Source organism: Pelodiscus sinensis, chromosome 1 (genome assembly GCF_052426305.1).
Source record: "Pelodiscus sinensis isolate ZL-2025 chromosome 1, ASM5242630v1, whole genome shotgun sequence".
Classification (NCBI taxonomy): Eukaryota; Metazoa; Chordata; order Testudines; family Trionychidae; genus Pelodiscus; species Pelodiscus sinensis.
The window spans coordinates 176649428-176662908 of NC_143052.1; the positions used below are offsets into that span (position 1 = coordinate 176649428).

At 41.5% G+C, this 13481-nt stretch overlaps 1 protein-coding gene across 2 annotated transcripts; it reads right to left on the reverse strand.

The window, feature by feature from the left end:
* Window positions 1-687: 687 nt before the first annotated feature.
* On the reverse strand, window positions 688-13007 carry HSPA13 (heat shock protein family A (Hsp70) member 13). 2 transcript variants are annotated; one of them, XM_075909837.2, is made up of 5 exons: window positions 12831-13007; window positions 9816-10156; window positions 7929-8142; window positions 5766-5933; window positions 688-4360 (listed from the first exon to the last, which is right to left on the reverse strand). In XM_075909837.2, exons 1-5 carry the CDS (start codon window positions 12853-12855, stop codon window positions 3690-3692), a joined length of 1419 nt encoding a protein of 472 aa, XP_075765952.2. In that variant the 5' UTR covers window positions 12856-13007; the 3' UTR covers window positions 688-3689. The 2 variants fall into 2 exon arrangements, with proteins under 2 accessions (XP_075765952.2, XP_089629616.1); XM_089773490.1 differs by lacking the exon at window positions 12831-13007 and having other exon boundaries at window positions 9816-10193.
* Window positions 13008-13481: the final 474 nt, after the last annotated feature.

Here is a 13481-nt window from a genome sequence, read left to right on the forward strand (position 1 = left end):
CATGCCCCCTGAAATCAGTTCACAGTTCTTGGACTGCTGATTGAGAACCATTACTCCAACTGCCAAGTAATCTTGCAGTTCAAAGGGAGAGATTATATATTGTTACCAAGAGAGTGTATCCCATTGGACACCACGTGTGGAATATTCAAATCTACAATACAGTACGGAATTTTTACAGCAAGCTTCTAGTGACCATCTTTGTCACTATTGTTTTTTTTTTAAGAGGATTACAACAATTCTAGAAAAATCAAGTTACTTAGAGCTGCTCCTTCACTTTTCTAGCCTTTATCACCATCTCTTATATCTCTCACTGTCCTTAGCCTCTATCTTATTTCTAACAGTAACACGTAACAGAAGGAAATCCCAGGAAAAGAGAAACAAATATTTGTCAGAGCTTAGGCAAGTAGTTTTATTTAAGAACATATTTTAAAAGGCTGTATATAAATCTCAGAAATATGACATTTTTCCCAAATGCAGATAATGTACATACCAACAGTTCAACTGACAAGATTTTATAATATTGATGATGCACCACCACTTCCAAGACTGCACCCTGAACCTCAAGTTACATAAACATTTTTAAATAAAGACAGGTGTTACAAGACTAAAGCTACAGGTACCAAGATTTAAATAGGGCAAGTCTTAAAAACATAACTCCAATCTTCAAATTGTATCACTTAGTTAAACAAAGGAATGTCATAGTAAGCTATGCACTGGGGAAAATACACCAAGTGCAATATTATTCTTTGTTTAAAATTCAGTGGTTTGTGCCAATATACAGTACCAAAACTAGAATTAGTTACAAAATAAATAACTTAGTTGCACTTAAATGTATCAACCACATAAGGTTGTTTAAAAAATAATGAACAGACCATGTCCAATGTATGTTAACTTCTCTAGAAAAAGAATCCTAGCTAAAAATCTCTATCCCTTTTGGAAACTAAGCAAACTCATCCCTCCTTAAAAGAAAATGCACTTGTGGACTTACACTTAAGGAAATGAAAAGCTTACTTGGACAATTTTCCCATCCTCCCAGACTTAGGGCTCTTAAATCTTTCCAATACATTTTTGTTGCAAGGTTCACATTTTGAAATTCCTCTTAACCCCCCTTGCTACTTTCCTGAGACTTAAAAAGCTTTTCTGGTTCAATTTAATTAGCTATGATTTGATTCTGATTTTATGCAGTTATCCTGCTAGTTTTACACAGCAGGATTAAAAACAAAAATTAGCATTGGGTGCCTAGTCGTAATTCGAACACACTTTAAATGCTATGACCAAGATTTAGAGCAGGATAAATGTTAATTCTTGCAAATATTTCTGCATATATGTGAAGTTAACACATCGCAATATCTGCAAGATAAGGGTCCGAAAATGCAATTGCGTACTGTAACACATACTGATATTTGTCTGTGATTTCTTTGAAAGATCTTCTTAAAGTTAGGGTAGTTTCAAGAATTACATGCCTCCCACACCCTTACTATTTTGCAGTTTTACAGCCACTTATTAAAATAGTTTCCTCTTGTTGTGCAGGACCCATATACACAGAGGGCATAACAGTCCTTCAGAAAAAAGAATAGTAGCAGAAATTCTTTCTCCATAGAGAAAGCTTCTTGGTTTTCCCTGATTATGGTTTAAAAACTGCTAGCAGCAGTATCTGAAATACTCTGTAAACTCAAGAGACAAGGCCACTTTAAAATGGTAGGGTTACACAACTGTTACCTTTCACACTTAAAATACAACTTATTTCAGGTAGGGATATTCGAGTGTAAGCTTACTGGTAAATCATCATAAATACATGCACTCCTCCTCACCTCACTTCCTCCCCACTGCAGAAGGTAAGGGGGGCAGGCCCAGCCAAAGAGTTTGTGGGGCCAAAGGCAGCATGGTGGTTGGCCATGCTGTGCAGCTCACAGCCAGAGCAGCGAGCAAGCAGACGGCAGGGCATCAGCCAGCATCGGGCCATAGGAAATCACCTTGCTCGCCTTGTACTTCCTCCTGATCTGCAGGTGGGAGCCAGTACTTGTGGGAAGCCAGCTTTTAACCCGGTTTCTCGCAAATATCGGCTCCCTCAGAGTTGACTGCCCCACCCCCCATACTGAGGAAGCAGCAAGGGGAAAGGGGGAGAGAAACAGGAGCTTTAAAGCCAGCTCTTCACAACCACTGTCTCCCGCCTCCCCTCCACCCTGCCATTTGTAAACATGTTCCAACTGAAAGTTTCAGTGCATACATGTTTACACAAATACATTTTAACATCCCTAGTTTCAGATTTGTTAAACAAATTTTGATTATCTGCTGCTAGGAGATGACAATACCCTCTTTATTGACTATGGATAAAAAAAAGTTTATAAACAGGAGCTGCTATTCAGTATTCCATTTTATCCCTTAAAAAAAAAAAAGAGGAATGATTAGATAAGTCTCTTTACAACCTTCCTCTGAAAGCTGAGGCTCAAGAAGTCAACTTCTATTCCTTTTATTTATGAACCTATCAGTAATCAAAACAGTTATCAAAAGGTAGCATACAGCTAGTTACATCCCAATTCCTGTGCTATATGTATGGCTTTCTCTGTTCAATTTACAGAATGGAGGCAAGCATCAGGAATCTGAAAATATATAACAATATACTAGTCATCAGGTAAACAGAGTTGGATTTAATTTAAGGGAACAAGTTAATAAACTGTAGCAATTCTCTTAGCTGAGCACCAATGCATTTCATGGGAAATAAAAGGTAGGGGTGTGTTGGCTGAGAAACGTGTATGAACATATGCAGGGCCTAATGTGTTTAATGTAAAAGCCTCTTGGTTTTATAATAAAAACTTCTGTCTACATGGCAGGAATGACAGTATTAATATCAGGAGGCAGACACCTGCTAAAAAAACATTAAAAGGACCACGGCTGCCTTTCTAGCTGATGACAAACTGAATCAGAGGCATCAGTTAGGAAAATGCATTGTAAAGCAAACATTTCAACAACATGAAAAGCTAAAAAAAAAAAAAAATCTTAATTTTTTTGATTGCAGTAAGTCTTCTATTAAAGAAAGACAAGAGAGCCATAAATAGTGTCAGCAATAACCCCGTGCTGTAATAAACAGCAGCACAAGAATACTAACTGAAGTTGACAAATAGTATTCAAATAGGAAAACTACATTTAGGAAGGTGCTTTGAAGTGCTCAACTCTGTTTAATAAATTAGTTTAAGACGAACATTACCTATGCTATCTGCATTAATACTGCTACACCTCCTCACAGTAAATAAAAACAACTGGGAATGCCCACAGCATTATGACAACACTATCTACAAAATAGGTTCAAGCTCATGGTTACATTCCACTTCAAGTCTTCAGGCTCTGCTAATAAAATTTAGCAAGAAAATGTGTGCATCTTATTGGCAGTAGCATGTTTTCACAGCTATCAACTCAGGTTTTCATCCCATATCCAGTCTACAAACCACGGGGCAGGGATGGGTTGTGAGTGTGTATATCAGTATGTCCATTATTTTTGAATTGCTAATACCTTTAAAACATGGTAGAGCCAGCACACAATGAATGGTCTAGCAACACTTAAATGGAACAGAATTTTAAAAGGTAAATATTACATGACCAAGAGCAGGCTTCATTGTTTGTTGGGTAAGTCTCTGCACTGTCAGGAGTACAGTTTTTGAAACAGTGAATAATGGAATTGACAAGAATAAAGTTCAGTTGAAGTTAGTTTTTCGTAAGTGTCTATTAGGAATTTCTACAGCACTGACTTGGAGGGGCCAAGACCCTCCAACAATGCCAGCTTGGATAGCTACACCTATTACCACAGCCAAATCAGGATCTACAGAGGTGTTGGGTTCCTTCCCAAAGAACTCTTGAATAACTCTGCGTATGCGGGGAATGCGGGTGGAGCCCCCTACTAATACAATCTCATCCACTTCTGTCTTGTGTAGATGTCCTTCCTTCAACACCTGCTCAATAGGCACAAGAATCTTCTGAAACAGGTCCTCATTCAAAATCTCAAATAATTTTCTTGAGATTTCTGTTTCAAAGATAACTTTGACAGTGTTACTCTGTGTTTGTGAAAGGTCATCCCTTAAAAGGATGTCTTCCATTTCTGAAGGTTTGTCTGCAATTATATTATTTATTTTTATCTGTTCTCTTTCTGAAAGTCCTTTTAAGTCCTTCCTTTCTGGCACAGTAAGAGAAACACTGACAGGAGAAGAATGGTGTAGAGTCAAATTTAACTTGACTGCTTCCACAGCCTGCCTAAGTCGATGTATTTCTTCCTTTCTGGAGGGCACAAAGCCATACTTTTGATGAATTTGGTCATACAAGTACTGCAGCAGTCGCTGGTTAAAGTCCTGTCCTCCAAGTTTGTTGTTACCTAAGACGTAAAAATATATCAAGACAGGTCACTCAAGAGTATGTCAAAAGGCAAAAAGATTCCATGTGTGTCATGTGCAGGACATTTTTCAAGGAACAACTATTATGATACAAAAGCTCATGGCACTAGGGAGGTTAAATTTTGTTTAATCAGCTACTCGAGTAGTTGAAAGGGGGGAAACTGCAGAGCTGCAGCAGGGTTAGCTCCTGGCCCTGGGAGCTAATCCTGTTGCAACTCTGCCTTTTAAATGTAGTAACAGTGGCCTGGCTTTTACTACATTTAAAAGGCAGAGGTGCAATAGGGAACCTGGCGCAAGCCAGGAATCAGCTGTCTTGGCTCGCACCTGGTCCCAAACGCTGTGCCTCTGCTTTAAAAGCATTTAAAAGGAAGAGGCATAGCACGGGAGAATCAGTTGTCCCGGCTCGCACCCAGTCCCAGTGTTTTTCAATGGAATGTTCAATACCAGTGTTCCCTGTAAGCTGTGCGCTAGGATAGCAACCAGGAGAGATTCAAATGTCACCCAGCTAATTAGCAGTGCACCCACAGCTGGCAGCAAGTGTTTCTACTGGTGGTGCACATCCACACATGCTTTTATGTGAATAAAATTTATTCTATACATGTAAAAATTAGAGGGAACATAGGACAATAGTCAACAATATTCAGTCCATCTTTTTATTTCGACTGAAAAAAGGAGTCTATATCATCCAATTGAACCACACTGAAAAGGCTGACTGCATTTATTACTCTTTTGGCTTCACTGAACAGTGCAGCAGGTATCAAAACTGATTAATTTGGGAATATCAACAATAATGCTAGCCGCAGATCTGTCTGAATCCAGGTCATCTGCAAAGCAATTGTGTGCTTACCACATAGGTTTGCAAGGCATTGCGGCCATAATTCTTTGCCAAGTGATGAATCATTTTGGCATATTTGTGTTACAAAATCTGTTTCTGGGTTAACAGAGTATGAGCTCTCCACAACCTTTAACATCTGAACTGAAGCCAAGAACAGAAGGGGACTATTCTAAAATACCCTTCAATTATAGGACAAATCCCCTGGACTCAGACAGATGGAGGTAGTAGAATGCTTTGAAACACCACCAGCTCCAGGCACAGTAATTGTAATGTGCACAAATGTTGAACGTCACAAACTAGAGCACAACTTACTTTAAAATACATCAGAGTGGATGAATTTCTCTTAATATCAGTTGCAAACCTAATTTTACAGTTACAGAAAATAGGGATTAGTTTGAGGGGCTCAACGGTCTGTCAAGTATGTCCATCTCAGCACATCAGCTTTAGCATGTTTTTTTTTTTTTAAATATGTATCCATTGAAATTATGTAGAACAAATTTTCTACTTATGAAAAAATAACATGTTCTGTTGAAGTGTGGGTGACTTATTACCTGCCATTGCTCGTGTCAGAAACATCCCTCCTTGTTTATTCAACAATGAGACGTCCAAAGTTCCTCCACCCAAATCCACTACCAGAACATTAAACACATCAGCTTTATGGAGACCATAAGCCATAGCTGCAGCAGTGGGTTCATTAATCACTCGCAAGATCTCCAACCCTGAAAAAGCAAAACAAGTTAATGTGTTCTCATCACAATTGATAAGTCTGTATAGTACAGTAGATTATCCCAGCAAAAAGCTGTCAGCATCCAGCAGTTGCCAATGAGGAGAAGACACATTTGTGAGGCTGCAGCCAGGGAAAAAAGCTCTGGGATGCACCTCCCCACACTGCAGGCAGGGCAGCAGTAGAGAAAGAGGTGGCAGTGCAGAAGATGGGGCTTTCTACAGGGGGCCAAAGAGCTGCATAGGACCTCTCTGCTTTCCAGGGCTCATTATGGTCCACTGATTCTTTCCGAGGATGCAGTTCCCTGGCAGGGCACAGTCCAAAAGCGCGGGGAGAGTTATCAGGTAGGGATGTTAGAGGGTGAGACTTACTGATTATGGGTAACCAGTAGAGGCTGGTGTGCTAACCACCCATTATGGGCAAGTAGCTGGTCCAGCCCTGCAGGGCCCACCACAGGCAGAGGCATGCCAGCCCAGCCACAGCAGCTCTCAGGCACGGGCGGGTGGAGGTGTGTGTGAGTGTGAGTGTGGGTGCTCCAGCCCGGTCCACTTCCCATTTAATCAGTTAACCAGTAAAACTGGTTAACCAATTCAATGGAATTTTGCATCCCTAGTACCATGTAGCTCCAGCATAGCGGCTACAGCTCTCTTCTCTGCCACAGCCCCCTTCCCAAACCACAAATCTTTACTTTCTGCGAAGTCCCTGTGCACAGGCACATTTGCAGGGCTACAGCAAGGGAAGGCACAACCGAACACTTCCTTCCTTGTCTGCAGCCTTAAAAGCTAGCCTGTACTTGTGGCCTTTCTTCAAAAAATATTCTTAATAAGCAAAATGCTGTTGCCAATATCCAAATCCCACTATCGTTAGAATCAATGGGATGTGATCTGATTAATAGCAACATTTTGCTGGGAACTAAAATTAATACCTGGGTTGCCATTAAGCAGATTCTAATGTACATTTAAACAGAAAGTCTATTAAAATATTCTATTAGTATCAATAAATTTTGTTCAATGTGAGAGAGAAAGTTCACAGGGAATTACATCTGCTATGGCTTTAACTTTTAACAGTAACCCCCATGTGTTTTTTTTCAAAAAGGTAAGTTGGGTTGGCCTTAATCTTATTTTTATTTGAATCTGATTTATTCCCATGAGATTTCCTGTATACTTTTCTCTACTTGAAGGTTTTTAAATCTATTTCCTTTAGAAATAGTATTTGAGCATACTAACTGTACATGTCATTTGTAGTTCCCTCCGGTTATTAGTGATTTCTAATATTCTAAACTAGTGTAAAGTGTGCTCCGCAGAGCCTCAGGGCTCTGCGAGGTTGACAAACTGAAAACATCAATAGTACAACACATACATTCAGTGGACCACTGGGGTTCCGCATAAATTTTTACGCAAGTAAAGGGCTCCGGAACCCAAAAAGTTTGAGAACCGCTGTTCTAAACCGATCAAGTTTTCTGACACTGACTGCTGCTATTCTACATTTCACAAAAAACTTAGGGTATGTCTACACTTGAACCTTAGTTTGAACTAGGGATGAAAATGTAGGCATTCGAAATGTTCAATGAAGCGCGGATTTAAATATCCCGCACTTCATTAGCATGATCTCGCCGGTGCATTGCTCCGATCAACAGCTGTTTCGAAAGTGCACGCTGGGACGCGTTGGTTCGAACCAAGGGGTTTGGTTTGAACTAACATTACTCCTCATTTAAGGACGTTCATTTGAGGAGTAACGTTGGTTCGAACTAACACATCCCGGTGCGCACTTTCACTTTCGAAACAGCTGTTGATCGGAGCAACGCACCAGCGAGATCATGCTAATGAAGGGTGGGATATTTAAATCCCCGCTTCATTGACCATTTAAAATGCCTACATTTTCATCCCTAGTTCGAACTAGGGTGCAAGTATAGACATACCCTTAGAGTAGATGAGTAAACCTCAGTGTCATTCAAAGAATAGAAAGGAAAAATACCAGAAAAATGTATTACCTGCAAGGTTAGCTGCCTTAATAGTGTAGTTTCGTTGTCTTTCATCAAACTCTGCTGGCACTGAAATGACAGCATTGGAAACTGGCATTCCAAGGTACTCCTCTGCCATCCTCTTTAATTTCAATAACAGTTGAGACCCAATATACTCAGGTGAGACATTATATGTTTCATTTGTTGTCACTGAAAATTCAGCTGCTCCATTGTTGTTGAAAATCTGGAGAGGGAAGTTAGCACAACCCACAAGTGTGAAACACAGCCCACCTTTCACTGAACAAAATTATTTTGTGAAACTGTACTTGGATATGTAGAACTCCTGCTAAGAGTGGTAAGTTTGCTAGTCTTAAATATTCTAAGCCAATTTTCTTTACGTGTCATAAAAGACATAACACGAAGGCACTCAAGCTGCCAGAAAATGTGCCTTTTGTCTATTTTGCCTAAACACATCAATGAGTCAAAATTCAAAGTAGGGTCTCACAGTATCAAAATGAATAATCCTTTACAAGAGTACATTCAAGGGAATGAAAGTTGTTTCTGATACGTGACGTTTAATATCCATTATTTTAAGTATCTTAGGATATGTCTACACTACCCTCCTAGTTCGAACTAGGAGGGTAATGTAGGCATACCGCACTTGCAAATGAAGCCCGGGATTTGAATTTCCCGGGCTTCATTTGCATAAGCGGGGAGCCGCCATTTTTAAATCCCCACTTGTTCGAACCCCATGTAGCGCGGCTACACGGCGCTCGAACTAGGTAGTTCGGACTAGGATTCCTATTCCGTAGGACGAGGTGTACCGGTAGTTCGGAATAGGAATCCTAGTCCGAACTACCTAGTTCGAGCGCTGTGTAGCCGCGCTACATGGGGTTCGAACAAGTGGGGATTTAAAAATGGCGGCTCCCCGCTTATGCAAATGAAGCCCGGGAAATTCAAATCCCGGGCTTCATTTGCAAGTGCGGTATGCCTACATTACCCCGCTAGTTCGAACTAGCGGGGTAGTGTAGACATATCCTTATTGTGCTAGTTTAATTTCACCATTACTAAGAGAGACTTCTTTTGTTAGATCCAGGCCCATTTACTATTATAACCAAATCTGCTAAAAAGACTTAAAATTTCCTCTCTATACATTCAATTTAAGTAAAAGACTAGCTATCTATAATCATGAGAAACAAATGCATTGAGAACAATGACAGATGTGATTATATAATGTGTACAAATATTTGGTATATACAAATCAATTGACATATACTGGAAAACACTATTTTGGTTAGCATCTTATATATTATCAACAGGTAAGATTCTACTTAATATGTTGGGATACAAAACAAGGCTATAAATCAACTAACTAAGGGGGAGGGCGGGTACCGGAATAAATAAAAATAAATGTAGTCAATAGAAAGTGAGGCTCCATTTCAGAGAGAATATTCTTGCACATTTCAGTACTCTCCTGCTCAGAACAAAAGAGGGTCATGTGCGTATTCATGAGCCATCATACCGACTAAGCCTAAATTTGGCATTTGCCAACACAGTGACTCCCATTCCCACATACTCTTCTCTCAGATTTTTCCTTCTGTTGTGAAACAAGCTGATTTGTTAAAGTTCCAAATCTCACACCTCTCTGCCTCAAATTCATATAACAATACATTCTACTTTCATGCAATGATCGTAAGTATAAAAGTAACATGGGGTATAACAGTTAATCAAGAACAAAAACCTATAAAAATAATGTAATTTTAAATGTTTACAATTTCTATTTTCAGATCCCACCATATTTTTTCCCTGAAACGCTACATCTACATGACAGACAAAGGCAACTAGATCTGCTCCCTCTGAATATGATATATGAAACTATAGTTTGGATTAAAATGGTGAAGATTGCTGTCTGTTTACCTTAAATGGATATCTGCTACTTTCATTTTTCAGCTCTTCTGGAGTGAAGATTTTCCCTATGAATCTTTTGGAGTCATATACCGTATCCTGTGGATTAGAATCTGCTAGTTCTAGGCCATCATATCCCACATACACATCTGTGTCTGTGAATGACACTATGCTTGGTATGCTGTTATGCCCACTTTCATCTGAAATAACTTTCACTTGCCCTGTGCCAGGAAGGAACACACCAACAGAGCAGTAAGTGGTGCCAAGGTCAATTCCAATCACTTTTGGTGTAGGCATAGGTAGATACTGTTGTGCCAGATAGCCAGCCAACAAAAGGGCCAAGACAGCTGAACCTGTGAGAGGAATAAAAGACAGTGTCAGAGCACCCATCCCAAAAATATGGAAATCTTCAAAGCTATAATTCAAGTTGTGACAACTCTAAACTGAGCACCAGTCCTGTCCAAGGCAATAGGGGTTAGTTAAGACTTTTAAAATCATAGTTTGGAAGCCAACCAGTTCACAGATGTTAGTTTTGTACAAAATATAACAACATATTTAGTGGTTAGACTATGAAACTCTAAATTGCTGCATGCATTGATCTCACTTGAAATATATGTATTCTATGCTACAGAGAAATAAATAAGTTTTGCTTTGAAAATGTAAGCTTTGTACTCATGAACTCAGGCATGGAATTATCTCTCTCCTTCTCCCTCCCCCACCTGCACTCCCCCTACTAAGAAAAAACCTATCAAGATTAAAGAGGCTGTTAAGGAACATCAAAAATATAAAGGATTAGCAAAGAATAACACTATCACATCTTGGACATGTTACATGCAAGGGAGATTTTTAAATGGACTGGAAGGCTAAATCCAAAAGACAAAATAGGGTCAGGCGAAAAACTCGTTTCTTTGCTGTCTGAATTCTTACTGTGAGAAAGAAACTTAACTAAGGCAGAGACTTCCAAGGGTTACCCCCTTGGCCCAACCTGAAGTAAAACTGACTATTTCTCTGTCATCTTTAGCAACTGTGGATGGTAATTAATTTGTGCATATATACTTCTTGCAGCTGTAAATAACTTTCTTATTTCTTTCACCTAATTAATAAGCCTTCATATAGTTTGTTACAGGACTGGTTACGGGTGTTGTCTTTGGTGTAAGATCTCAGGGTAAATGATGAGGATGACTGGTTTCTTTGGAGTAGGAGCAACTTGAATATTTTATGATTTTTCATGTGACAATTTATCCCTAAGTCTAGCTTGCCTGGGTCGCAAGATAGACTGGAGCGCTCAAAGGGATGGTTTTTGACTGTGAATTCTCGTACAGTGGCCCAGAAGTTCATACTTGTTACTAAGTTGGTGAAATCCAACTACAGAACACTGCCAATTTAGTGCAGCTTCCCTTTTTGTGAAAATTTAAAGGAGGGAATGATACATAAAAAAATAATGCGGCAAAGTGCTTTACAAAAACTAATTAATCAATTTATATGTGTGGTATGTAAGTATAATCTCTAAATTACACATATAGAAAATCAAAGAAAGACTATACAATTTGCTCAAGGTCACACAACAAATCAGTGAAGTAGCCAGAATAAGATTCAGGAATTTCTGGCTACCAGAAAGGACACAGTCTCAATGACCTGCTAACCTGCATCCTACTTCAGAAGACATTCAAATCTGCACTTGAAAGGGAATCCTCTGAACTGGCATTCATGCTAAAATTCGACACCCTCCGCACCGGACTTAACAAAGACCCCAACTATCTTACACATTACAAAGATAGCTTCCCCAATTATCACCTCTAATACTACTAACTCACAGACATTTCCCCTTCCCCACCTCTAATATTAACTCACTGGCATTCACCTTCCTTCCCCCCCCCCACATCCCCTTTCTGTTCTGTAATGTGATTTGTCCTTTTCATGTGTGTTCATTTTTTTAAATTGTATCCTTTGGTATATATGGTTGAGACTGTTTTCTTCCATTATTTGATCTGAGGAAGTGGGTCTGGCCCACGAAAGCTCATCATCTAATAAACCATCTTGTTAGTCTTTAAAGTGCTACATTGTCCTGCATTTTGCTTTGGCTACCAGTCCAGCACTCAAGTGACATCTCTATTTTGCTCTCCTGCGAATCAATGGGCAAAGATGATGTTAAGGTGTTTTTCTGACAGACAAGATGGGAAAGGAGTTGTGTGTGTTTATGTTTACATTTAATGTTCCCTCTGAAGGATGTTTGAGTGATACACTATATAAGACCTGTACCAAATGACGTCACCCATAGAAATGACTCAGACATAAGAATCTGGAAATGCCAATTTGAGAAGCTTCATGCCTCAATTTAAAAAGGTTGAGGGTTTAGGCTGATGTGTGACACTGAACTTGAACACATCTCTGATAGGTCATGGGCAAAAGCGCTGGATAAAATGCTCTTTGACAACCTTCTGAAGTTGAAAACACAGGGAGTAGCCAGCCCCCTGGGATGTGACTGGCCAGAGCTACCCGAAAATTTACATGTGAAAGCAAAGCTCAGCACCCGTAGCAGAGCAGAAATAAGAACTCGGGGCATAAATTAAAAATACACGGAGGACACCGCACTGTGGTACCCGTCAGCACTGTCAGCAAGATTTGGCATCAGTTATGCCGAGGCGCTTGCCCGCGCGGAACTGGGGTGACTAGGCAAAGAGCCACCCTTGCCCCAAAATAAGAGGGAAACAGGAAGCGCCGCTTCCAATGGTCACGCTCAGGCAAGTCCTGAAGGTTCCTATGAAGCCCACAGCGCGCGCCCTGCTCGGGAGCTAAGACTCTGAATCCCCCCCCCCCCCCCCGCAGGGACCCCCAGGGAGCGGGTGACGAGCCAGGAAAGGTCCCGGCGACGGGGCTGCCCGAGCAGAGCCAAGGGGCCCGAGAGCCGGGACCGCAGCGAACTCCCCCATCCCCCAAGCCTCTCCCCTCCGGGGCCAGCACCGAGCCCGGGACTCAGACAGGCGACACCCCCCCCCTCCCCCAGCCGCTCCGGCCCCGCGCGCTCACCCAGCACCGTCATCTCGCCGGCCATTTCCCCAGCGCGCCGGCCGCTCGCCACAAGCTGCCACTTCTGTCACTGCCGGCTTCCGGCTCGCGGTGGCCGTTTGCTGACGCTCCCTTCCTCTCAGCTAGAGGCTGGGAAACCCCCCCCCCTTCCCGCGCGGCACACTGGGAATTGGAGTCCACTCGTGCTTCCCCTGCCCGTTGCCGCTCAAGGGTCGCCCAGTCCATGAAAACGACAACTCCCGGCATCCAATGCGAGAAGGGGAACGTGCGTCCCGGGGTTAAACGTCATCAAAGACACGTTTCTAAACAAGCTTCCGCGCGAGAGGGATGGGGGAAAGGTCCCGCTGCCTAGTGCGCCTGCGTCCAAAGAGAGGGCGGGGGCATCTCCCTCGCAGTGTCTGCTGGGGCGGGTAGTCTCATTGATGTAGCCTAGGCATGGGTAGCGCTTCCCGCCTGCACCCAGCAGCAGCGCTGCGCGCTGCTCTGCATGAGCAAGGCCCCAGCCATGAGACTGGTTATAAAACACAGAGGCTACATCTAGACTGGCATGATTTTCCGCAAATGCTTTTATCGGAAAAGTTTTCCGTTAAAAGCATTTGTAGAAAAGAGCGTCTAGATTGGCACAGATGCTTTTCTGCAAAAGCACTTTTT